General features: G+C 49.9%; 1 protein-coding gene across 5 annotated transcripts in view; it reads right to left on the bottom strand.

Moving 5' to 3' along the window:
• DYNC2I1 (dynein 2 intermediate chain 1) overlaps positions 1-24,189 on the bottom strand; it is a 69,469-nt gene that overhangs the window by 4,627 nt on the left and 40,653 nt on the right. For 4 of the 5 annotated variants that reach the window (XM_043590062.1, XM_043590064.1, XM_043590065.1 and 1 more), the window contains 8 exons: positions 20,281-20,394; positions 20,124-20,185; positions 19,631-19,682; positions 16,533-16,593; positions 13,302-13,401; positions 13,003-13,134; positions 10,986-11,209; positions 7,705-8,416 (listed from right to left, as the gene is read on the bottom strand). In XM_043590062.1, the coding sequence (XP_043445997.1) occupies positions 8,242-8,416; positions 10,986-11,209; positions 13,003-13,134; positions 13,302-13,401; positions 16,533-16,593; positions 19,631-19,682; positions 20,124-20,185; positions 20,281-20,394 (920 nt within the window). In that variant the 3' untranslated portion in view covers positions 7,705-8,241. Of the gene's footprint in view, positions 1-7,704; positions 8,417-10,985; positions 11,210-13,002; positions 13,135-13,301; positions 13,402-16,532; positions 16,594-19,630; positions 19,683-20,123; positions 20,186-20,280; positions 20,395-24,189 lie in introns of those variants that run through there. The other variant, XM_043590063.1, reaches the window with a different exon arrangement.

The raw sequence follows: 24,189 nt of genomic DNA, 5'->3' as shown, positions 1-24,189 counted from the left end.
TCCCTGATGATGAGTGATGTTGAGCATTTTTTCATGTGTCTGTTAACCACCTGGATGTCTTCTTTGGAAAAGTGTCTATTCATGTCTTTTGCCCATTTCTTCACTGGATTATTTGGTTTTTGGGTGTTGAGTTTGGTAAGTTCTTTGCAGATTTTGGATACTAACCCTTTATCTGATATGTCGTTTGCAAATATCTTCTCCCATTCCGTCAGTTGCCTTTTAGTTTTGTTGATTTTTTCCTTTGCAGTGCAGAAGCTTTTCACCTTGATGAGGTCCCAATAGTTCATTTTTGCTTTTGTTTCCCTTGCCTCCAGAGACATGTCAAGTAAAAAGTCGCTGCAGCTGAGGTCAAAGAAGTTTTGGCCTGCTTTCTCCTCTAGGATTTTGATGGTTTCCTGTCTCACATTTAGGTTTTGTCCATTTTGAGTTAATTTTTGTGTACAGTGTAAGAAAGTGGTCTAGTTTCATTCTTCAGCATGTCACTGTCCAGTTTTCTCAACACCATTCGTTAAAGAGACTGTCTTTTTTCCATTGGATACTGTTTCCTGCTTTGTCAAAGATTAGTCGGCCATATGTTTGTGGGTCCAATTCTGGGTTCTCGATTCTATTCTATTGGCCTGTGGTCTTTGTGCCAGTACCACACTGCCTTCATGATTACAGCTTCGTAGCAGAGGCTAAAGTCTGGGACTGTGACTATTAACTCTCTCCAAGGGAGAGGGCTGCCTGGGGGGGGGGGGGGGCAAGGAGTAGGTGGAGCCTCACACAAGAGGCCAGCCAGGGGACGCACCTGCAGCGAGGACAGACGCAGGGCAGGGAAGCTGAACTTCCGTGTCATGAACAGATTCGCTGCCCATGTCCTGACCATACAGATCTAAAGACACTGGACTAAATGCAGTAATGCGAAGAGAACACACTTTTATTCTCATTTATATTTTTAGTGTAGTTCTCATTTAGCTTCAAGATGCAAATACTACTTTTTATAATTCCGGAAATAAACTTAATTTTTAAAAGAATTGTAAAGTACCAAAACTCTTAGTAGAAACTTGATGCAAGTTTTATACTTTTGTCCAAGTAACAACCTGAGCAAGAACCTTTCAATATGATATCCTTGTATAGTTTTCAGAAGACGCCATCATATTTGAGAGAATTCCTTTATTCCAACCACCATAAATCAAATAACAGAGATGGCTTTGGAGGTTCGGGTTGGTTCAGTGTTACTCCGTTCACAACAGCCCTGCTGAGCTGGGCCTCGGGGAGCAGGCTGCCAGCCCGGCCACAGGAGCACTCGGGCGAGAGGGTCCGGGGACTCGGGGGCTCCCAGGAGCCTGGCCCAGGACAGCCACACCTGCCAGACGGCCCTGTGCCTGGAGCTTCTGGAAAGGCGGCAGGAGCAGAGGCATGGCCGCGCTGGAGGCTGTGGTTTGTGGCCGCCAGCCGCAGGGATTCTCTGAGACCAACCAGTACCTTGCATCGCACATTTTGTCTTTAAAATGTGACCTCTGGTGTCCACTCTCTCCTTACCTTTGAGCAGATAAAATATGGATAGATAATATATCGATAGATGATTAATCGATAGATGATAAAACAATAGATAATTGATAATAGATAAAAAACAAATGAGAGTCAGAGAGACGGTGGTTCTCGGCCCTGGCCACGCCCTCCTCTCCCCATTTCAGGTGCACCTGTGAGTGCGCGCATACATGGCTGCTCTCTCTGCTGTGTGCTGCCCGGGGGGACGCTGCTCCCAGCAGGACACCCATCTGTCCACTTCTGGGCACAAGTGCCAGCAGGCCCACGGGCCACAGTCAAAAGCCACATGTCTGATCTGTTTTCACCCGAGTCCAAAATCAGCAGGGAAGAAAAGGGGGTTATTTTTTAGTTCCCTAAAATGTCAACAAGTATTAGTTAGACAGTATTCTTTATTCCTATAATAACAATAATTCCTATTATTCAGCTTGGGAATTGAGCGTATAAGATAATGAGCAAAGGTTTTATTAAAAAAAAAAAAAAGGTGGCTTTTAAGTAAAAGCCTTGACTGTGATGACCAGGTAGTACATTCCAATACTCTAGGGAGACTTCTGTTTTCACAGATTTATAAAGGCAGTGATTACAGCTTGAAGCTGAGCGATCAGAATTCCAAATTCTTTCTCTGATGGCAGCTTTCTATTGTCTAGGGGTCATTTTACTTGGGGGTTGTCTTCCTGTTCTCATGGCTCATTTCCCCTAAACACGCACAGATGTCAGGCCCTGCAGGGCAGGACGCCTGCACACCCCCAAGCCACACCTCACACCTCATCACAGCTGCAAGGGAAGACTGCAGGTCCCTCCCAGCGGCACCCACACAATCACCCCTCCTGCAGACAGTCCTCAGAGACCCGCAGCTTTTTGCTTCACAAGCAAAACAGTCGTCAGGCTTAGAGAGGACTGGCCCGCCATGGCTGGACAAAAGGGCAGCGGGTCTGTTTTGAGCGGTGCAGGACCTCGCTGCGAGGCGTGCTCAGACCGTGGGGCTGGCTCACCTCTTGAGGACCAGCCCCTGCCGAATGGGGGGCGGCTCTGCGTGGTCACCGTTCACCGTCTGCCCACCCATGTGTGGAGGCCTCCGGGAGCATCTGCTGAGTCAGGTCAATGTCCCAGTGTGGTCAGAAAGTCTAAGAACTGGAAGATAGGGCTTCCCCGTAGAAAAGATTTTACCTAACTCTGCGTGTCTTCAGTATTCCACATGAGTGCTTCTCAAAACAGAAGAAGATCTTTCAAAACATAAAAGTGATCGATTATCCCCCTGGATCTCACCCTCAAAAGACTGGATTCTGGCGGCTTTTGTAAGTAACACTTCTTCGAAGAGAGCTCTTGCCTGCACTGCCTCTTGCAGGTGTGTGTGGTTTGGGAATTCTAAGTTGGGGGGCGCGGGAATGGAGGGACAGCCGAATGTTTGCTGCCCCATACGGCCACCCTCTCACAGCTCACGTGTCTTCTGCGAATCCCAGTGTGACAGCGTCCATGAGTGAGCGCACTCCTGCTCCAGAGAGCTCTAAGCAGCACCAACAAGCCACGAGGATGGGTGACATGTGGCCTTGGCACACACAGAGACACTGGCGAGTGCACACATTCCCGGGTCCAGCAGTGGACTGGGGAGACCCCTGGGCCAAGAGAGGTCAGGAGATGGGTCAGGGACCTGTGGCAGGGGGTGGCCTCTCCTGGCTTCTCTCCTGGACCCCCGCCCAGGCACCGTCAGAAGCACGGCTCTGAGAGAATCATCCTGGTGCAGAGCTCCCCCTGGGCCGGGACCTTCACCCTGTCTTCCTACAGAACAAGCCTTAACCTGGCAGGATGCACGCTTCACCCTCACAACACCGGTGATGACTGGGGGTGTAGCTATGAGGGAAAGATAAAAACCAGGGCCCCTGGTGGGGACGGGGGCAAGAACAGGTGCTAAGCTTGGGACTTGGCCAGGAAAGCGGCAGGATCACCCCCAAGACCTGCTGAGATCAGGCTCCATCAGAACAGAAACCCAAAAGTCCACCCCCAACAGGCCAATGAGCATTAAGCAACAAGCCACCTACTGGGTAACAACCTCTCTAAGGAAAAGTGCAGAGGGAGCCCCAAAGCTGAGCACACAGACACTGAAGAAACCCTGACAAATGAGCCCCCCCCAAAACCCACAGGATCAACAGGGAAACTCTAGAGCAACAGCAAATCCCAAGCCCTGATTAGAGTGACCCAAGCCCCACATGAAAGGCCTGCCAGAAGAGAAGGCACAGCCATCTCCAGGCCTTAGTCTCCACTGTCCTGTATCAGATAAGCAGCTTTCAACAACAACAACAACAACAAAACAAAACAAAACAAAAAAAAACAAGAAAACACCCAACATACTCCCAAAAGATGAAACCACCATCAGGATATGGCATTGATGCTGGAACTAGCTGACTAGATCACAGAGAACTTAAAATAACAATGAGTAACACATTAAAGGTTATAATGGAAAAGGTGGACAACACACAGGTCAGATGGATAATTTTGGCAAAGAGATGATAACTACAAAAAAAACTAACTAAATGTGAAAGCCAGAGGAGAAAAACATAGTAACAGAAAAAGAATGCCTTCAGTGGGCTCATCCTTAGACTCAACACAGCCAAGGAAACAGTGAACTTGAAAATAGATCAGGAGAAATTACCCAAACTGAAACAGAAACAGGGAAAAGAAGAAGGAGAAGGAGACGGAGACAGAGACGGAGACGGAGACGAAGACGAAGACGAAGACGAAGACGAAGAAGAAAGAAAAAAAGGCAGAACAGATTATCCAGGAGCTGTTAAGACAGTATCAAACGGTCTAATGCATACATTACTGGAATCTGAGGAGAGAAGAGAACATGCGAAAATAAATATTTCAGGAAATAATGGCTGAGAATATTTTTATTTTTATTTTATTTTTTTTTCAACGTTTATTTATTTTTGGGACAGAGAGAGACAGAGCATGAACGGGGGAGGGGCAGAGAGAGAGGGAGACACAGAATCGGAAACAGGCTCCAGGCTCTGAGCCATCAGCCCAGAGCCTGACGCGGGGATCAAACTCACGGACCGCGAGATCGTGACTTGGCTGAAGTCGGACGCTTAACCGACTGCGCCACCCAGGCGCCCCGGGAATATTTTTAAATTAATGATAAGATCTAAGAAGTTCAGAGAACACCAAGCAGGACAAAGTTTTTTAAAAAGTAGGGGTGGATGGACAAGAAACCCACATATCGTATTCATATTGTTCGTAAAGGTCAAAGAGAAAATCCTAGAAGCAGCCAGAGAAGAGACATATTACACACACAGGGACAAAGATGAAAATCTAGGCACGTTCTGGTCAGAAATCTGGCTGATGATGGAGGGACATCTTTGACATGCTGAAGGAAAACTCTGGCCTTAGAATGCTACACCCAGTAAAGATGCATTCAAAAGTGGAGGAGAAATAAAGACTTTCTTAGACAAACAAAATTCTTAGGGATTCATTGCCACCATAGCTACTCTTCAAGAATGTTACAGGAAGGTCCTCAGGCACAAGAGAATACCAGACAGCAACTTGGATCAACAGAAAGAAAAGGGAAGCACAGGATAAAGGAGGGTGAGATGAAACTCATTCTTGAGAGGTGGGATTGCTTGAAAAGACAACTGTCAAAAGCAAAAATAACCACACACTGAGTGTTTACAGCACGTATGAAGAAAAATCTATGGCAGACACATCCAGGATGAGAGGAAGGAGCTAAGCTTCCTACACCACCCACAGAGAGGTGTGATATCAGAGACCCATGCTGGCTCAATAAAGACACATGTAGTAAGCCCCAGGGCAATCACTAGATGGGGTGCCTGGTGGCTCAGCCGTTTGAAGCATCCGACTTCAGCTCAGGTCATGATCTCACAGCCTGTAAGTTTGAGCTTACAGACCGCATCGGGCTCTGTACGGACAGCTCAGGGCCTGGGGCCTGCTTCAGATTCTGTGTCTCCCTTTCTCTGTTCCTCTCCTGCTCATGCTCTGTCTCTGTCTCTCAAAAATAAATGTTAAAAAAAGGTTTTTTTTAAATAAAAGACCTGTAAGTGATAAGTCGATAGACATAAAACAGAATCATAAAAAATGCTCAATTAAGTAAGGAGGAGGAAAAAAGAGGAGAAATAAAATCCATTTCCTGGGCTCTGAAAGCACACTGATGCTTTATGTTGACCCTGTTCCTGCCTATGGATCACCTCTCAGTGAGCCTTCCAACATGCGTATTTAGGCCTTTTATCAACACAGAAAGTTTTCCTACATTGTTTATTGTTACTTCTTTTCCAATTATTCTCCTTAAAAAGACCTGTAATTCCTAGCTTGCACTCGGGTCTTCCAATATCTCATCAGTTTGTCCCTCTGCATCCTGAGAAACTCGTCGAGCACATCACTGACCCATCACTCCTTACAGAAAATAGACACTCATCATCTTCAGTGTGGATTTTAATTCTTATTTTATGCATTTTCTCTCGCATTTATTGTTAAATCTGTTTTCTCCTGTGGCTTCTATTCCTTCTCATGGAAGCCATCTGTCCTTACAGCCTACCCTTTGGCTGTGGTTTGCTGCCTATTTTTCTTCCTCTGCCCCATTGTCTCTGGAGGTCTGCTCCCTTTCTGGGTCCTCAGCATAATATTCTCTCATTCGCTGTGCTATCTATTTCCCGGCACTGCGTTCTTCACTCTTGGTCTGCTCATCCTTCAAAGAGCAGTCATGTCCAGACTCTGCGGGTGCCAACAAGCAGGGTTCAGTGGGACCTTCTCCTTGTACACACTGTGATGGGCTGTGCACGCCAACAAGTAGGGCTCAGTGAGACCTTCATCTTCTAGACACTGTGACGGGCTGTGCACGCCAACAAGCAGGGTTCAGTGGGACCTTCTCCTTCGAGAGAAGGAACTTACTACCTGTGACGGGCTGTGCACGCCTCCAGCCCAAAGCAGACTCTTCCTACTGCAGACCCGCTGGACTCAGACGGGGTCTCCTCTTCCTTAATGTCTCTTGGACACTCTGAACAAAGAGTGAAACCCCACAAAACCGGCTTTTCCAGTAAGGACTCTTCTAATCTCCACGTGTCCTCGATGAGAATTTTGGCAAAATTACATTTTGCCATTCATCTCCCTCCTGGGATTTCCTGGCGTTGGGGTCTTGAGGTGGAGGGGAGGAAGGAGGTGCCGATGGAGGGTGGGCACGGGCTGGGAGGGGGTGGGGGGGCTATGTCTGTATAAGCCGAGAGCAGCATCCACCGAAGGGAGAAGCAGCCTTCAGGGGGGATGGGAAGGGGCAGACACAGTCTTGCGTCCAACCACAGCCTCCAATGGGAGGCGCTCGATCCCTAGGTGTCATGGTGCTTTTCAGCGGCGTCCAACAATCTCACACCTAGAAGTTCCTCATCAGTGGGACAGTGCTTTGTCCTTTCTGTCTTCCTGAGCCTCTACTGGAACCTAGAAGACCTGGTATGACTGCTAACCTCATGCCATCTTATTCTGGAGGTGGCTGGAGGTTACTGGTTATTGCTGGAGGAGTAGCTAGACTCCTCTCAGTTCCAGATTAGGTCAAATTTCACAAATCAGGATTTGCGGATGGGGACAGGTAGACGAGGGGACAGGGGGACGAGCCTGTTTCCAGAATTAAAATCTCCATATCCAGCCATGAAACATGGCATTCTGGTAGGACCCTGCTCTGCATTAGCGAGAGCTCCCTGCCATCTCTCGACCACTGGGCCTCCCTTCCTCCCTTCCTCCACCGTTGGCTGAGCGCCGACCGGCAGTACAGGGCAGGCACGCAGCTCTGGGAGATGATGGTGAGCAGACGCACGCGTCTCTGTCCACAGAGCTCCCGGGCCAGCGAAGGAGGCAGAGCACACCCACCAAACAAGCCAGACACGCACACGTTTACACACAGGTGACAAATGACTATCCCAGGGCTTCGGGTGACACGGGCAGGTGGCCTCCCGGAACCCCTCCCTGTGAACAATGCTCCAGTTCTGCAGTGAGACTTTCCCGTGGCTGGCTAGGCAGAAGTCACGTGTGGCCAGAGGGACTGAACCCCGGCCTGGGCCCTCGCTGCCCATCCGCACCCGTCACGGGGCCGGTAACGGTGGCCGTTGGCAAAGGCCGTCCTCGGCTTTCCCAGATCTCAGCCCAGATTTCTCCCGCTTTTATATCCCTGTTATAACGGAGTGCCACATTCAAGAGAGAATTTATTTACTTGTGTTATTTTTATACAGAGACATTTTAAACACTAAAGCATAATGCAGAATGTGTCAAATAATGCCAACGAAGCCCAAGGAGGTTTTAAGAAGACGTGACTGGTAGACGTGATTTCAATAAAGGCGCTCCTTCTAATCTACACCCCGTGTATGTCCTTTTCTGCATGACGGAGAAAACTGTTCACTAAAATACATGGTCATGGGGGACTGTTTAAATATAACTGTGCCAATATTTTAAACCTGTTCCAAAAATAAGTGGAAATATACTCAGAGAAGAGCATGACTGCCATGACTGTTTCCTCTCAAGTTCAGTGTGCACTCAAATGTTTGTTGTTTCCATTCAAAAATAGCGATTTATTTCCCGGGAACGTGAGGTGACATTCTCGTAGCGTAAGTTACATACAGAATACCCGTCTTCTATCTACATCAACGTACATGCCCGCGGACGGAGCTACACCTTTCACGCTCGGTCACCAGGCGGCCTGCGCCCGCCATCTTACCGCGCCCCCTCCTACAGGGCTTCCCGCAAGAGCAGCCGCAGCCTCCCGAGCTCGTCTCCCGCGGGGGCCGCCCACACCCTCTTCAGGAACTGGACGTCCACGCTGCCGGAGGCCCTGGCCAGCACCAGGGCCAGGAAGCCGCCGCTGGCCTTCTCTGCCTCACCCACGATCGTCATGGCCACCAGCCTGAAAGCGAGAGGCACATACCATGTGACTGTGAGTCTCCCAAAGCATCTATCCTCCAAGGGAGGAGTAAAAAGGAAGGGAAATTCTAAAAATTTCAGTCATAGTCACATGAAAGAACAGTTAGACCAGAAATAAACGTATAAAATTCTGGGGAAAGCACTTAGAAAACATATTTCTGTGTTTGCGAGGATCACTGATCAGGAAGCACTGCCTTGGGACACCTGAGTACCCAGGCCAGGTCAATGTCCTGGGCGCCAGACCACCCAGCCAGCTTGGTCCTCCTGGAGACGGGGGGTGCCAGCAGGCTTCGGGTGCCCAGCAAGAGACCTGGAGCCGGCCCAGCAGCCCTGACCTCGCCTCCCGTCCCGTCACCACTGGCTTCTCTGACGGGGGCCTATCTCTAACCTCTCCCCTCACAGTCTGCTGATAACAACGTGCATCCCAGGCCTACTCAAGGCCACCCAGACCCCAGTTCCCACGAGGCACCTGGACACTCTCTCTGCCCATCTTCCTCTTATCCTTTGACACCTGGCTGAGTGGTGTCACCTCCAGGGGCCTCCCCGACCCCTGACATGGCCTGACTGTGCCTAATTTGGTCAGGGTCCCCAGCATCCTGGGAATGCCTCTGTCACACTTTCATCCCAGCTTTACTCAGCAAGAAAGACGAGACCGTCCCACCTCACACCTACCTCAATGCTCCTGCCCCTCCCATCTCCTCGTAATGACCAGGGCCACCAGCACACCCGGGGGCCACGTTCAGTGGGATCCACGACTGGCACAGGATGGGAGCAGTGAGCCCCTCGAGGTGGATGCCGGCGGCCGCAGGTAGCACCCATTGTGGCCCCAAGGGTCTGCTGCCCACTAATCCTCTGTCAACTTGTCCCCACACCCCGACAGAGACCTGACTGAGCCTCTGTGGGGCGGGCCAGTCTACACCTGCCTGCAGGCCACGCTCTGAAGAAGCTTGGGGCAGGTGAGCGAGCCATGAAAACCCGCAGCGGTCACTTAGCGCTACCTGGTACTTCAACGCTGGCGTGCGACCACCAGCGCAAAATACAGGGGACACTTAACTGCCACAAACTTGGAAACAAGAGCAGGACAAACACGAAGGCGCGCGCCATGGGCACCGCTGAACCAGACCCGCATGACAACCGCCTGGGTAGATGCGGGAACACCAGTCAGCAAGGTCGCTGTCCAGGGAAAACGCTCTTCGGGTTTGTGAGGCGGTTTAACGGTTTACACGGTTATTTTCTTCTTGTTCTGTTCTCTACACCAAAGAGACGCTGAGCCCTTTCTGTGAATACCACTCCTCTAACTAAACGCTGCTGCCAACCAGGGACGGGACAGGCCTCGGGAAGGACACTCCACCCTCTCCGAAGCCTCTCTCCCGCTCCACCTCAGCAGCTCCCTGGCTCTGCGCAGGCCCACTCGCTGCCCTCTCCTGAGACCCCGGCGCTCTGGCTGGCCCCCACCGTCCCCGGCCCTGAGACCCCCGGCCCCCCCCCCTCCGGTCGTGGGAGCTGCGAGTTGACTTCAGTGTGTTTACTACCCACCTCGCCCCAAGTCAGGAGGCGAGCCCTCCGGCTGGTTCACCACCGCCCCCTGGTGCTGGCAGTGCTGCTAGGCGCACAGTAGGTGCTCGTAAGCACTTGTCGCACTACGTGAGTGTGTGTGCGTGTTACGTGTTTATGTGTGGATCACAGTCCGGATTTTAATGATGTCTTTGCTTAGCAATTAGAATAACGTAAGTGTACCTAGTACTTGAACTAAGTAAATGAGGTTCTTAATTTTTTCTGGTCTCAGTGGTGCGCCCCAACGTTCGGTCAAACCGTGTCCCGGTTTTCATCACTGCTTGCTCCCCCCTCTCCTCTACAAAAGGACGTGGGATGCGGCCGAGCGGCCCTGCCCTCCCCGGTCATTGGCAGCCTTCATTTCATAGCAGGAGAGTTTACTGAGGAGAAAAATAAAATCTCAAGAATCAAAACAGGTGTAGAGACAAAGCAGAGTCAAGAGAGAGCCTTTCACAGTGATCACTTTATACATTCTCAACTTTCGATTAAACGAAACAACAACGGATCTGACCGGGCTTGTTTTCATGTTAATCAGAGCAGAGACAGGCGGGGGCCGGTCTGACTGTGACCACAGTCCATGGCAGCAACTGACACCGATGTGAACTTACGTCAATTATTGATTCCCATGTGGTAACCCTTCTCCGAAACTAGAAGGTAGACGCTATGTGGCTCAGACGTGTACTGAATTTATAAGACCAATAAATGAATGTAACTAAGGAGCTCACAAAAAGTTTGTTTTATTTAGACAATGATATCATGGGAAAATAGTATAGTGTGAATTCTTTAATCCACAGACTATTCTGGACGAAACATGAAATAACACATTTTAAAGTGGTTCTCAAAATATCACTTAAAGATGTAAATATAAAAACTATTTAAACATAAATAGCCACATTTTAAAGCTCAGCAACCTTACGCATAAATTAAGTACGAAAGACCAGCAAGGATGCTTCCGAAAACAACTACCTGTGAGGGCACGGCGGTTTCATCAGACTTACTTGTCCGGAGAGATCAGCTGTTTGGCCACAGGACCCAAATCGCTTTCCAGGAGGTCCCAAATATAAATGCAGGAAGTGTCATCCTGGGCCAGAAACACGGCAGGTCTGGTCAAGGACCAGCGCAGGCTCGTGATGGCATGGCCATCAGTGCCACCGTCCCACTGCAGGAGAGGGCGCTCGCTGGTCAGCTGATGCAGCCTGATGCTTCCGTCGGAACAGCCAGCCTGGGGACAGGGAAGGACACTGCCCATCACGGTCCTTTTTTCTTGTTCCCTCAACCTCAGCAGCGAGGGACACTCAGAGCATTAGCTCTGTCCTCGTAAACTACAAAGGTGAGCATCCACCCTGGAGACCCTGATACACCTTGAACCCTTCCCCTTCCCCAAATGGCTAATGATGAATTCAGTGAACATATAAACCAGTGTTTATCTTTAACGAAGTTGAACGTTGCTAATTCGCCCACAGGCCATTCAGATTGGCTCCAGAGAAATAAAGAACCGCCTTTTAAAAAAAAGTACATAAATTTGAACCAATAAGTGATATATTCTCCTTGGATTGAAGTTTTTATAAAATGAAACTTGGCTGATTTAGTAAAAAACCAAATTTTAAGCTTAGGAAGAGAAGCTTAATTCCTTTCTACTCAATGTATTTAATCCTTCACATCCTTCCTCAAAAAGAGCAGAGGCATGAGTTAGCAACCACAAAATGTTCTGTGTACCCTAGGGTTGAGCACATAAACATACAACACGGGTCGGAGGAGCCAGGTCCCCCACTGTCGGGGGGTAGAGGGAGCCCAGGGCTTTAAAGCCCTGGCTTTAAAGATGAGGGATAAGCACGTGTTTATGATAAGCAGACAAAGATCCGAGCGTGTAGCGATGTTGTGTCCTGTCCAAGGAGCGCTTCTTCCTGCCCAGGTTCTGGTTGGTAGGTATTTTTCTCCTGACTGGAGCCAGGACCTCTTGGAAAAAAGGCTGATTCTGAGTTTGCTGCACCAGGAAGCAAAGAACGGCTCACAGAATGATGTCAGAAAACACAATACCAGCCTGAGGCACATCCCTAGGACAGTCTGAGCAGCGGAATCAATAAGGCAGTACAGTGAGGGATGTAACCCAATGAAGAGAGTGAACAGCCACGTGTCCACACGCACGTAATAAATACACACAAGCACACCTGAGCAGGAGACAAGGGAAAGGCCTAGAAAATCACCATCTGCCAATCGCCCCAATAGCAGATGCAGGCAAGCCTCGCCGAGGGATGCCAGGGCCAGCGGGGGGATCGGAGGGGCCGTACGTGGGGTGCTGACGTAGTGTCCCTTTATCTCCCCACAGATACTCGGTAACCAGACAGGGAAAGTGGTGACTCCACCGCGGAGGGAGCCGGGAGACACAGGTCAGAGCAACGCTGAATCTAATCGTGAGGAAACGTCACACAGACTCAAACTGGGGAGAATTCCAAGACTACAAAAATGTCAAGGGCAGGAGAGACTGAGGAACTGTCCCCAAACCGAATGAGATTCGCAACCTGGGTGTTATTTTGCTTACACAGCAGGACATGATCAGGATGGCCGTGGAACGTGGAAGAGCCTTGTCCATCAGAAGACAGGACTGCGCCAGTGCTAGCTTCCTGGCGGTCAGGACTGGACTGCGGCTGCAGGAGAATGACCCTGTTCTTCAGAAACCCACACCGCACTACTTAGGGATGAAGCACCATCTGTGCAACTTCCTCTCGTACAGAGAAGTGCGTACACCCACACGCAACTGGGAGAGAGAGGGTGGAGCCACGTAGGGAAACGTGTGACTGGTGGGCAGCTTCTTGTAACTTTTCTGTAAGCCCCAAACTATGTGAAGATAAAGACTTTTAAGATCCATTCAACAGCCATGTGGAATGAGCCGCTCTGATGGCACGGAGGGGACCTTCTCCCACGCGGCCCACTGGTACCAGAGTGACATTCCCCGAGGTCACCGCCGGTGCTTTGCCACCCAAACGGAAGTGGTACTTTAACAACTGACTTTCTTACCAAGAATATTGGTTCTCCAAATGGCGAAAAATCCATCACATGCACTCTGACTGGTCTCATCCCACATTGCTGGGGTTTGTACAGTTTGGGAGATACTCTCAAGTCCTGTCTGGTGCCATGACTTATAAGACCCTGGTGATAAGAAGACCAATGGTGACTAAAGTGGATTAGGTACGAGTCTGGATAAAGCGGTTATTCTTGAAACAATTAAAACAGCATCACAATCAAAGCAAACAATACGTTAACAGGCAGCCAGGAAAGGAGAATGAGTTACAGATAAGATTTCAACTATTACTTACCATGTCTGTGCCAACAATGAAGTGACCAGGATCTGAAGGAAGAAACTTCACACTGAGGGTTTGTGCGGCCCCCCAGAATTCATAGCCTTTATGGGAAAGGCTGGAAAGAAACGGAAAGATGAACAGATGAACTGAGGTGGCAGGGATGATGCCACTCAACGCATTCAGTCCTCGCCACGTGCCCGCAGAGGAACAGGTGATCCCACGCTTCCTCTGCAATTCTTGACTGCTCTTTCTCCGTTTCTTCGTATGTTCCCTAGGCGCTAGACAACTTCTCCAGCTCTGGTCCCTCGTTCGCTGATTCTTTCTTCAGCTCGGTCTCATCCACCTAACCGTTCACTGACTCTTAAATTTCAGAGATGATAGTTTCTTTCTAGAAATGCCTTTTAGATCGTACCATCATCTCAAGTTCTTGTTGTGCTAACCCTATTTGTTAGGCCATGGTAGATCTTTCTTCGTGCTTACAGTTTTTGTAATTTTTCTCTGTGAACTGCATCCTCTGAGAGCCCCGGAAGCCCAGCCTATGGAAGCATCCCCCCTGCAGGGGGAAGTGCTGACGACACTGACTCCATCTTGTGCTCATCCTCTCTCGGGGCTACATGTTCTGGGCCCCTCGGAGATGAAGATACGTACCTCAGAAATGACCACTAAGGCCAGGATTGGGGGAGGCTTGCTTTGGCTATCCACAGATTTGTTAAAGATGACATAGGGTCTCCCCTCCCTGGTGCACAGATGGCACCAGGAGATCGAATTAAAGGTTAGCTTGCAATTAGGTGCGTACGAACTCTCCGAGATGCACGCGAACCCCCTGACCTCACCACTATGCCTTTCCGCACATCCCTCACTCTACATAAGCTGTGGACTCAGGTCTGAACCTCGCAGAGAATAGCTGTGCAGCTCTGGATTGTCCCTGGCTCAATCCTCCCTCTTAGTTAAGTTACCCTGGATAAAATGCTGTGTAAACTCGATGGAGTCGCCTGCTTTGTTTCCTAGTCTCAAGGCGCCTTCTCAGTGTCAGGGGACAGTCCCTCCTCCTCCACCTTCTGACACCGCCCACCAGGCAGCTGTCCCAGGGCCTTGATGCTGAGCCACTGGTCTGAGACTCTGACGCTGCTTCTCAGTTGGGGACCCCAGTCCAGACCCAGAGCTTGGGGTTCTAGGTCTTCCATGGTCCCTGTCTCCCCTGGGCTGAGTTTCTCTCTCACCGAAGGGGCCGTGAGTTCCAGAGTCCTGCACAGGGCTCTCAATTCCAGCTTGCCAGCCTCAGGCAAGCCTGATGCATCACTGGCTTGAGCCCCGCACAGCCAAGAGGCCTACGACAGCCTCACCTGATACCTCGGCCTCCACACCACACAGAATCTTGCACACTTACTCCAAGCTCCATTCCTGTCCTGGCACTGTCCTCCTCTTCTTTGGAAAAACTCTCTTTAGTTTATTGTTAGTTTACCTCTGTACAGCATATGTGTCTGTAACAGGAAAGGACCCATGGCCCCTCCTCCTACCATGTCGCCAGAGTCAGAAGTCAGGACTCTGGCCACTCTCTCCCACGCCCACATCCAGGACTGCAAACGCCACCTGTCAGCCAAGGACTCCCAAGTCCGTGCCTCTAACCGAGATCGCTGCGGTGGAGCTGGCTACCTCCCGGTCACCTCCACAAACACCACGAGCCCAGCCCGCCGTAGGCGGTGACCAGATCCTGCCCCCTTCCTTCATCTGGTGTGTGACACCCAGCAGCTGAGACAGACACCTGGCGAGAGGCAGCTCCTTGAACCTGTCAGTCACCAGGTTTCTTCAGTTCTACCCCTTTAACAGAAATCAGCCCTTCCGTATGCACAATGGCCACCCTGCTTCACACTCTCATCTTTGTTATCAACCCTGCCACAGCCTCCTGACAATCTCCCCACCTCCAGTCTCCCTTCCTCTGTCCGATCTCACACTGCTGCCAAGTCGATCGTGCCAGATCACGAATAGGACAGGCTACTTACTCGCTGCCTTAAAATCCTGTACCGGCTCCCTACCTCCTGCAAGAGAACAGTCTCGACCCTTCAGCACAGCAAACACTCTGAGGCCTGGCCAGGGACTCGTCCCCATCTCCACATTTCCCCCAGCAGCAACCTACCGGCAGTTTCCTAAACGTGTCTGGTGCTCATGCCTCTGGGCCTCCCACACACCCTCTCCCTCTGATCGAGCAAGCTCATGGTCATCCTTCCATCTCAGCGGACCCCTCCCCAACAACTGGGGAGGTTCAGGGAGGGGCCAAGGGCCTGAGACAAGCCCAGAACCAATCAAGAACCTGGGGTTGGTTCTACAAGGTACTAGGAGACTTTTTTAAATGTAACTGATTCCCTGTAATAATTATATTCAAACCAACTAAAGGCGATCTGCAATCTCAGAGTGTATACAAATTTATTAACACAACCCAGAGGTGTCTGGCTGATGATGAAGAATCAGGCTAATATAAAAAAATTTTCAAGGGTAAGTCATATGCTGATAGCCTCCAACTGCAGTAATTGACAAGAAAAAAGAGGCCTGGGAAACAAATCAACGTGGAATATAGAAATACCACAAATAATACTTGTCTACTGAATAAGAATTTTTATGTCACATTAAGTTATAGCAGTAAAAGCAGAAATCAACATTTCTCAAAAAAAAATTTCATATTGGTGTTTCTGGTTCCTGAAACTTACCTATTTAACTTCAGAGTTGTATTAAAACTGGATGAAAAACAGTCAAATAGTACCGACTTATAAGATAGAAATTATTATTCTTTTTAAAGATGATTTGTTTTGAGAGAGAGAGAGAGAGAGTGAGTTTGGAGGAAGGGTAGAGAGGAAGGGAAAGGGAATCCCAAGCAGGCTCTGCACTGTCAGTGCACAGTCTGACTCAGGGCTTGATCTCATGACCATGAGCTCATGACCTGGGCCGAAATCAAGACTCAAATGCTTAACCAACTGAGCCACCCAGGCTCCCCTAAGATAGAAATTATTGTAATCAAAGAAAAAAATGTTAGCTCTATACCTGGTAACTGTGTTTATTACACTGACTCATTAATATTAAACGAATTAGCAAATAAACTATTTAGCAAAAATACTATGTGAAAAGTTGCATTTTTCAATGCAAACCCTGACCATGCATTTACTTTATTTGCAACTCCCTAATGTTATTTCCTTCTGCAGAAGAGGTTTTCGTGAGACAAAGGCAGTGTTCTAACTCAAGGTGACACGGTCTTACCTGTCGCTCAGCTGAATCGTGGCGCTGTGCACCAATTTTATCCTCCCTCCAGGTATTAAACCTAAAGATAGGAAAACCATAAATAAATGTACCTCTTAATACAAGTTAAACCAAAATCCAATTACAGTTGCCTCGAATCATTTTTCATTGCTTAAATATCTGTGTTAGGAAGTTAACATCAAAACGTGGGCCCATGAAGAGTATTCCCTCCATAATGCAGCCGAGGCTCCTGTCCTGCCTTATGAGAAAAGGGCTGGTGGAACCAATCAGGAAGCCTTTACATTTTTAGATTTGATAGCATAAAACAATGGCAGGACACTAAGCAAAACAAAAGCAAAACCAAAAAACCCTGAAGTTCCCAACAGCAATACTTAGCTGCAAATGCCCACTGGTGGTCTCACGCTCCTCAGGAGCACCCAGCACAAATGCACGGCACACCTGAAGGCCACCTCTCTGCTGCGGGATGCACAGGGGCACCCGCTCTTCAGTGTCCACACCCCCTTCCCTGCACCAGAACTTCCCCGGACTCCCAAAGCACTTATGGCCACAACTCGGACCCCTCAGCCATTCACTGGCGTTGCCTCCACCTGTTTCCAATATCTTCCCCCTCTTTTGTAATTATTGCAAAGGAGGTAACTAAAACCTGATGCATATTGAAACCCAAATTCTGGGCAAGGTACTGCCTAGAACCTAGGGAGTGTATAAGCCCTAACTATACAGATAAGTTCAACTTACAACAAAAAGGGCGACTGTAATTACGTATGATGGGTTCTGCCACATTTCCAACTCTGCTGCTAGAATGTTCATGTTGCTGTCACAGACTTGAAAATGACCTCCATTTTCTCCAGCACGTTGTCCTCTTACAAGAACTCCAGGCCTGAGAGTCTCAGCCCAAATGTGACCTCCCCTGGGAAGACGTCCCTGACCTGGGTGCTCGGCCCCTGAGGAGCACTTCTGATCTAGCAGTCACATCAGCGACCGCTGTGGTTTGCATGCCAGCCTCCCCAGGAGGCTACACTCCCTGGGGCAGAGCCAGTGGCCTGTCCCCTTGCTTCCCTGGCACCCAAGACAGGACCGAGCCTGTTCAGAGAACTTTCATCGACGGACGAAGGAAAGATGGCAAAGGCTTAGTGCTAACCATGATCTGAGTTCTCCAACCAGCCACTACTGTCATGCACACAGAAGAGCTGGGAGCCACCCCAAGCATACGGACATCTATGGCCAGAGCCTTTCCAGGAAGGTCATCCCCTCTTTTCCTAAAAGCAAAGTTGAAACGTGGTCAGGGTTTGGGTTAGGGTCCTACAGACAGAGGGAGTCTTTCTATAGCAACATTTAGCAATGAAATACACACTGTCCTGCAATAACTTTGGTGTGACTTCCATATTCCTATGAAGTATTTTTATTCCAGACGATTTTGTCTCCACAGAAAGATTATGGACGAACTATGGGCGGAGACTCTCTAATCCTTACTACCCTCCAAAATTCCTAAAAAAGGCCTTGGTCATAGCACAAGTGAGCAACACAGACAGCCTGAAGCTGTGCTCCCCAGGCTGCAGCGCTGTTGGGTCAGGGCAGAGGCCTGGGTGAGCCCAGCCAGGGGTCCGGCCCCACCGTGAATCCATGCTAAAAAGGGATGACCACCTCCCAGACGCTGTCCCGCTCTAACGTTCCGAGACTCTGTGAACCACCCAAAGGTCTCACACAGGCTCAGTATAATGGTTTCGTAATAAGCAGAGAGGCTGCTATAAGAAAACACTGAGAGAAACGTTTACTCTGCCTCAAAACGTTTACCAGTGAAATCAGTGAAGTGATTCCGCCTTGTTCTTAAGGAAGCCAGAGCCCGCGGTAACTTCCAAGGACCGCCTGTGACACTGACCAGGAAGCCTGCAGCACCAGCTGCACTGACACAGGACAGTGGGAAGAAGATGAGGGTCAGACCCCTGACAGACAGGGTGAAGGGGGTCGGCCACTGGGAAGCAGGCGGGGGAGCTAATGATGTGAAGAGAGCGTCCAGGAGCACGAGGCTCCACTGTCCCCTGGTCCCCGAGCCTCGCTGGAACTGAAAACCAGACGCCACAGCATCGAAAACAGCAAACTGCTACCGATGAGCCCACTTCTGAGCCAGACCAGGGACCAGGACTCCTGCTTACAGGTGCTGCTTGCCACCAGAAACTAAGCCAGATGCCAGAAGCCACAAGCTCCAAACAAGCCCCCAAGGCCCGGTTTTTGACCAGTCTGCTCCAGTTCAGACTCCATGCTAACCCTCCAGCACAAAAAAAGGAAGTTCAGCTGTGAGAACCAGACCAAACCAGTCTGAGCCAAGATGGACCCCACCAATGACCTTTCAGGACTCTCCCCTCATTATGATACTAAAAGCCACACCCAGGGGTGGGGTTTAACATGCTAATTAGATACATGGTGTAGGAAGAAGCTCTAAGCATGACCTGTAAGTGCACAAGCCCCCATACACAACCCCGCCCGCCCCTCTCCCTTCCCGCCTGTTCAGACAGCACCCTTTTCCCACCAAAGTTTCTTTGAAGTTCTTGCCAGCCCCTCCTGGGGAGCCAGCCTAAGGGCCCTTCGTTCACACACCTCCTTTTTGGAGCACAGGCCCCAGTACAGCCTTGCCTGGGACTCCTGGGGGACCTTTCATCCGGTTCTCCTGCGCAGCGAGCCCAAGGCTGGCTCAGTAAATGCTGCGGCTCCCCAGGCAGCAGGACGAGCCCTCCACCCACGCTGGGCTCCGAGAGCCCCTGGGGAGTCATACCGAGGAACTGACGTGTCAAAACCAAAGGGAACACGGCCTGAATGTGCACTCAAGGACTGAGACTCCTGAGTGAACGGAAGGGGCACAGAGAACAGAGCAGAACGACACAGGCGGAGACAGAAATGAGAACATCATCAGCTGCAAGCACTATGGCTTAATCACACCAAGGGGCTGATCCGCTGGCCGACAAGGTCGTGCGATACAGAACGCTAACGTTCCTTTTTCAGGCAGCAAAGTACTTATTTTTCAAAGTGGTTGCCAGTACCTTTCTTTAATCTCCACTCATTCTAGAAAACATTGACTAAAATGAGTTTTTGTATTTCATAGTTACCTAAGTCACTTAGTGAGCCTGCGAGATCTGCCTTCGGTAGTTCAACCACCACCTGCAAACAGAGCGTGGAAATGAGTGTCCGGGCACCAGGGTGCAACCTAAGCACAGAGCCGCTCCAATCAAGACAGCGTGCGGCATTCGGTGCCGAATACGGACCTGCTCCAGACAAGACTGCTCGCTGCCTTGAGAACTGGTATTTAAATGTCGGGAATCCCTTTCTTTGACCTGTTTTCACTTCTCCTCACTCACACAGGCCAGCGGTGCGGCCCCCAAGACCGCGTCCCCGGCCGCTCCTCGTACTCCCCCACGAACTCCTGTCGGAGGCGCCCAGCCAATCCAGCCGGACCCTCGGTTTTCCCGTCCTAGACAGGCATGTCGCCGTCCGACACTAGGCACGTAGCACCCCCCGGACTCCCACGTAAACTGGCGGCTCAGAGAGCCCGTGCACGCAGTTGGTGCTGCCCTGCATGCGTCCTGGGCACGTCCTACTCACCCAAACGTTGAGAACCCCACTCTCCTCCAGGGAAGCAACGTGGAACGACAAACCTGACATTTCTAGTGGAAACAGAAACAGAGAAATGGCTTGTGAACCAGGAAACCACATTTCGTAACTTGATGCAAGGGTTTTGTGGAGGTGAAAGATCACATACCTTCTTGGGTAGAAAAGGGGGAAAGCACAAAACTCTGTTTTTTGTAGACAGACGTGGAGATGGGTTCTACGGCTTGAACAGGACCGCGGTGGTTTACTGAAGTCAGGAGGCCGTCTAGGGTTTAAAGCACACGGGACCACATGTGAATAGTAAGTCACAAAAGTACAACAGATGTTATGTGGGGTCACAGCCTCCACCAATACCACGAAACCACAAGTAAGATGATGTGTGGGCCCTGCTTCTGGCACTACCATGAGGCATCACAGACCTCAAAACACCTGTAAGGAGGGAGAGGGGGACGGATTCCAACCAGCCGCAGCATTTCTGCGGGTCTACAGGCGCGGAGGGCAGGCATGAGGTTAAGACACTGAGAGGGAGTCAAAGGCAGACAGAAACCAGACAAAAGCGCCCGCAGAGAGTAAATCTAACTGCCCGGGCAGGGCCTGGGGGGCCACGCCCCAGCCGCAGGGACGGGCAGGGTGGAAAGTGAAGCCCCACAGGAGGGATGAGCCACAGCAGCACAGGGAGCAGGGACACTCTCCGGCCCCACCCAGAGCGCACCACCCAGTAAAGAAAGGACACTTCACACACTAACGGAATGAAGTTCCTTTGACCTAGAATATCCATCTACCGAATGTGCAAGAGTAAGAAAAAAATCAAGACAAACTCCACTGAGAACTGCTGTAAGAAGAAAATACAAGTGCAAATCAAAGCATTTGAGCAGATGAAAATTCTCTCACCCCCAAACGAGCACTGAACAGAAGCCCAGAGTTCAACAGTCCATGTTGCAGCACATCGCTTCAAAAAGCTTTTGGAAATGTACTTAAAGTAAGCAAGCAAACGAACAAAAACACCTGAAATCAGAAACCCAGTATAGAAATGGAGAGAAAATAGCAAGAAATCGGGGCACCTGGGTGGCTCGGTCGGCTAAGCGTCAGACTTCAGCTCAAGGCATGAACTAGCAATTCGCGAGTTCAAGTCCCACATCGGGCTCTATGCTGACAGCTCAGAGCCTGGAGCCCTCTTCAAGTTCTGTGTCTCCCTCTCTCTCTGCCCCTCCCCTGCTCATGCTCATGCTCTGTCTCTGTCTCTCTCTCTAAAAAATAAATATTAAAAAAAGGAGAAAAAGGAAGAAAATAGCAAGAAATAAGATGGGAGCTGGGGCTGAACCCTGGAAAAAAAACTGGTGAGGAACGGACAAGGTTCCAGTTCACGGAGCTTGAGGAAGGGGGTGGCCTATGCACTGGGGGGACCGCATGCTAGGGGGAGCTGTGCACTAGGGGGACGACACTGGAAGGGGGCTGTGCACTAAACAGATGCCAGCTGGGGGTGGGGAAAATGCTAGAGAGGAGCACACTGGCAGGGTCACATACTGGGGGGCTGTACAGTAGGGGGCCACACTGGGAGGGGGTTGTGCACTGGGTAGGATGTATACTAGGGAGCCACACTGCAGAGGCACACATTGGAGGGGCCTGCAGGAGGACGACACTGGGAGGGGCCATGCTGGGGCGAGGGGGTGGCATGCACAGCCTGGGTCAGAAGCTCCATGGTTCTCCCAGCACTGGGAGCTTAGTGAAACTTGGCTGGTTCCAGTGACAATATTTAGCTGGCAAAAGAAAATGAAGGAGGTGTTTTAGTAGAGTAACATCTCTGTATATAGTTAAAATTTTTTTTAATGTTTGTTGTTTTTTTTAATTTTTGACAGAGAGAGAGACAGAGGAGGGCAGGGACAGAGAGAGAGGGAGACACAGACTCCAGGTGCCCTGCCTGCATATAGTTTAAAAACTATAGTTCAGGGGGCACCTGGGTGGCTCAGTCGGTTAAGCGTCTGACTTTGGTGAGGTCATGATCTCACCATCTGTGAGTTAGAGCCCCACGTCGGCTCTGTGTAGATAGCTCGGAGCCTGAAGCCTGCTTCAGATTCTGTGTCTCCCTCTCTCTCTGCCCCTCCCCTGCTCATGCTCTGTCTCTCTCACTCTCAGGGATGAATAGATGTTAAAATAAAATTTAAAAAACATATAGTTCAGTGTTTAGAACATGGTCAATTCAAATGTTAATTAGTAACATTGAGAACAATTAGAAAAAATGCACATTTTTAAAAAATGTTTATTTAGTATTGAGACAGAGAGCATGAGCAGAGGAGGGGAAGGGAGACACAGAATCTGAAACAGGCTCCAGGCTCTGAGCTGTCTGCACAGCGCCTGACGCGGGGCTCGACCCCACAAACAGTGAGATCATGACCTGAGCCAAAGTCAGACGCTTAACCGACTGAGCCACCCAGGCGCCCCAAAAACATGCACGTTTTTAAAAGCTAACTTTTGTAACAGCCTCAAACCCACAAGGTACCTATAACTCAAACATTCTCAACAGCAGCAACATTGCCACCAAAGAGGCAAAAATTGGTTGTCGGGGGACCAAACAACATTTTGCATGCATTATGAAAATGAATAAAGGGACTGGGGAGGCCAGGAGGGGAGGCTGGAAGGGGGAGCCCACCACTCAGTGTCAATCACGGAACAACCACTGGTTACAGACCCAACATCAGAACCCTCCACAGACAGAACCACCAGGCACGGGCCCCACCAGGGGAAAGTGTGCACTGCGGCTCCTACAGGAAACCCACCACTCCCACAGCTCAGCCAGTGAGACCCCTCATCGCCCTGAACCCCTGCTTTCCTCCAACGGGCTTCCCTTCAAAACGACCCTCCCAACTTCCTCCTTCTCCATAAAGTAACGTGCCTCTCCTCTGTTGGACTTGCCCATGGTTCTGCCGTGGCATGCTTGTCCTAGACTGCAACTCTCTGCCATTCCCGAATAAACCCATCTTTTACTGGTAAAATAACCAGTAAACGGTATAAAACACAGTTATGCGTATACTATGTAAACAGATATGCAGCATGTGTCGTATTAAACTCTCATGGAGGGAGACTGGGAACAGAAAGTTTAAAGGTCACTTGGTAAGAAATGAGAAGACGAGCCACAGCCTGGGAAAAATACCAGCAAAGACACCCCTGATAAAGGACCGTTACCCCAAAAAAACCCCAAACCAAACAAAACCAAAAAACCAAAAACAAACAAACAAACACTCTTAAAACTCAACAATAAGAAGGCAACAAATCACTGTTAAAAATGTACGAAACACCTGAAAGGACACGTCCCTGAAGAAGACACACCGTGGCAAAAAAGACTACGAAAAGTTTCCATTTGTCATATATCATCAGGAAACGCACATTAAAACCACAATGAGACACGACTACACACCCATCTGAATGGCTAAAAATCTGGTAGCACGGTGGGCACCTGGAGCTCACAGTTTGCTGGGACTGCAAAATGGTCCAAGCAGCGTGGTACAGGCCCCTTGATGCACGCTCTATTCACAGTCACCAACAACTGGAATTAACCAAATGCTCATCACCCGGTGGCCGAGTCAACAACATGGTACACGCAGCGGAGGAGTGAGCTGCTGGTGCACAGAGCAGCACCACGACCCATACATGCAGGATGCTAAGTGAAAGAAGCCAGACTCAAGGATCCGCATTTGCATGATTCCATTTATTTGACATCCGGAAAAAGTAGAACTATGGAGACAGAAGAATGATTAGTGGCTGGTGGGAAAGGGGAGATGGGAAACCAAGTGCAGGTGGAGTACAGGGCAGGAACAGAAAGAAAGACACATTGAAGACAATGGGGTCTGAGTGCAGGCCCTGCCACGAAGTTAGTGTGACCGGGGACAAGCTTCTGCTCCCCCTGAGCAGAGGGGAAGCAAGCCAAGACAGGCATTAAGCAATCAATGTCTGCAAAATGACACTGGGGCTACTGAGGAAGCCCCAGAACACAGAGTGTCTACCAAGGCTTGGTGGTTATGGTGGTCAAGTATGGTGGTGGTTGTGGTGATTGGTTGCTGTGCTG

Source organism: Prionailurus bengalensis, chromosome A2 (genome assembly GCF_016509475.1).
Source record: "Prionailurus bengalensis isolate Pbe53 chromosome A2, Fcat_Pben_1.1_paternal_pri, whole genome shotgun sequence".
NCBI classification, from domain to species: domain Eukaryota; kingdom Metazoa; phylum Chordata; class Mammalia; order Carnivora; family Felidae; genus Prionailurus; species Prionailurus bengalensis.
This window is presented reverse-complemented; position numbering and strand designations above follow the sequence as displayed.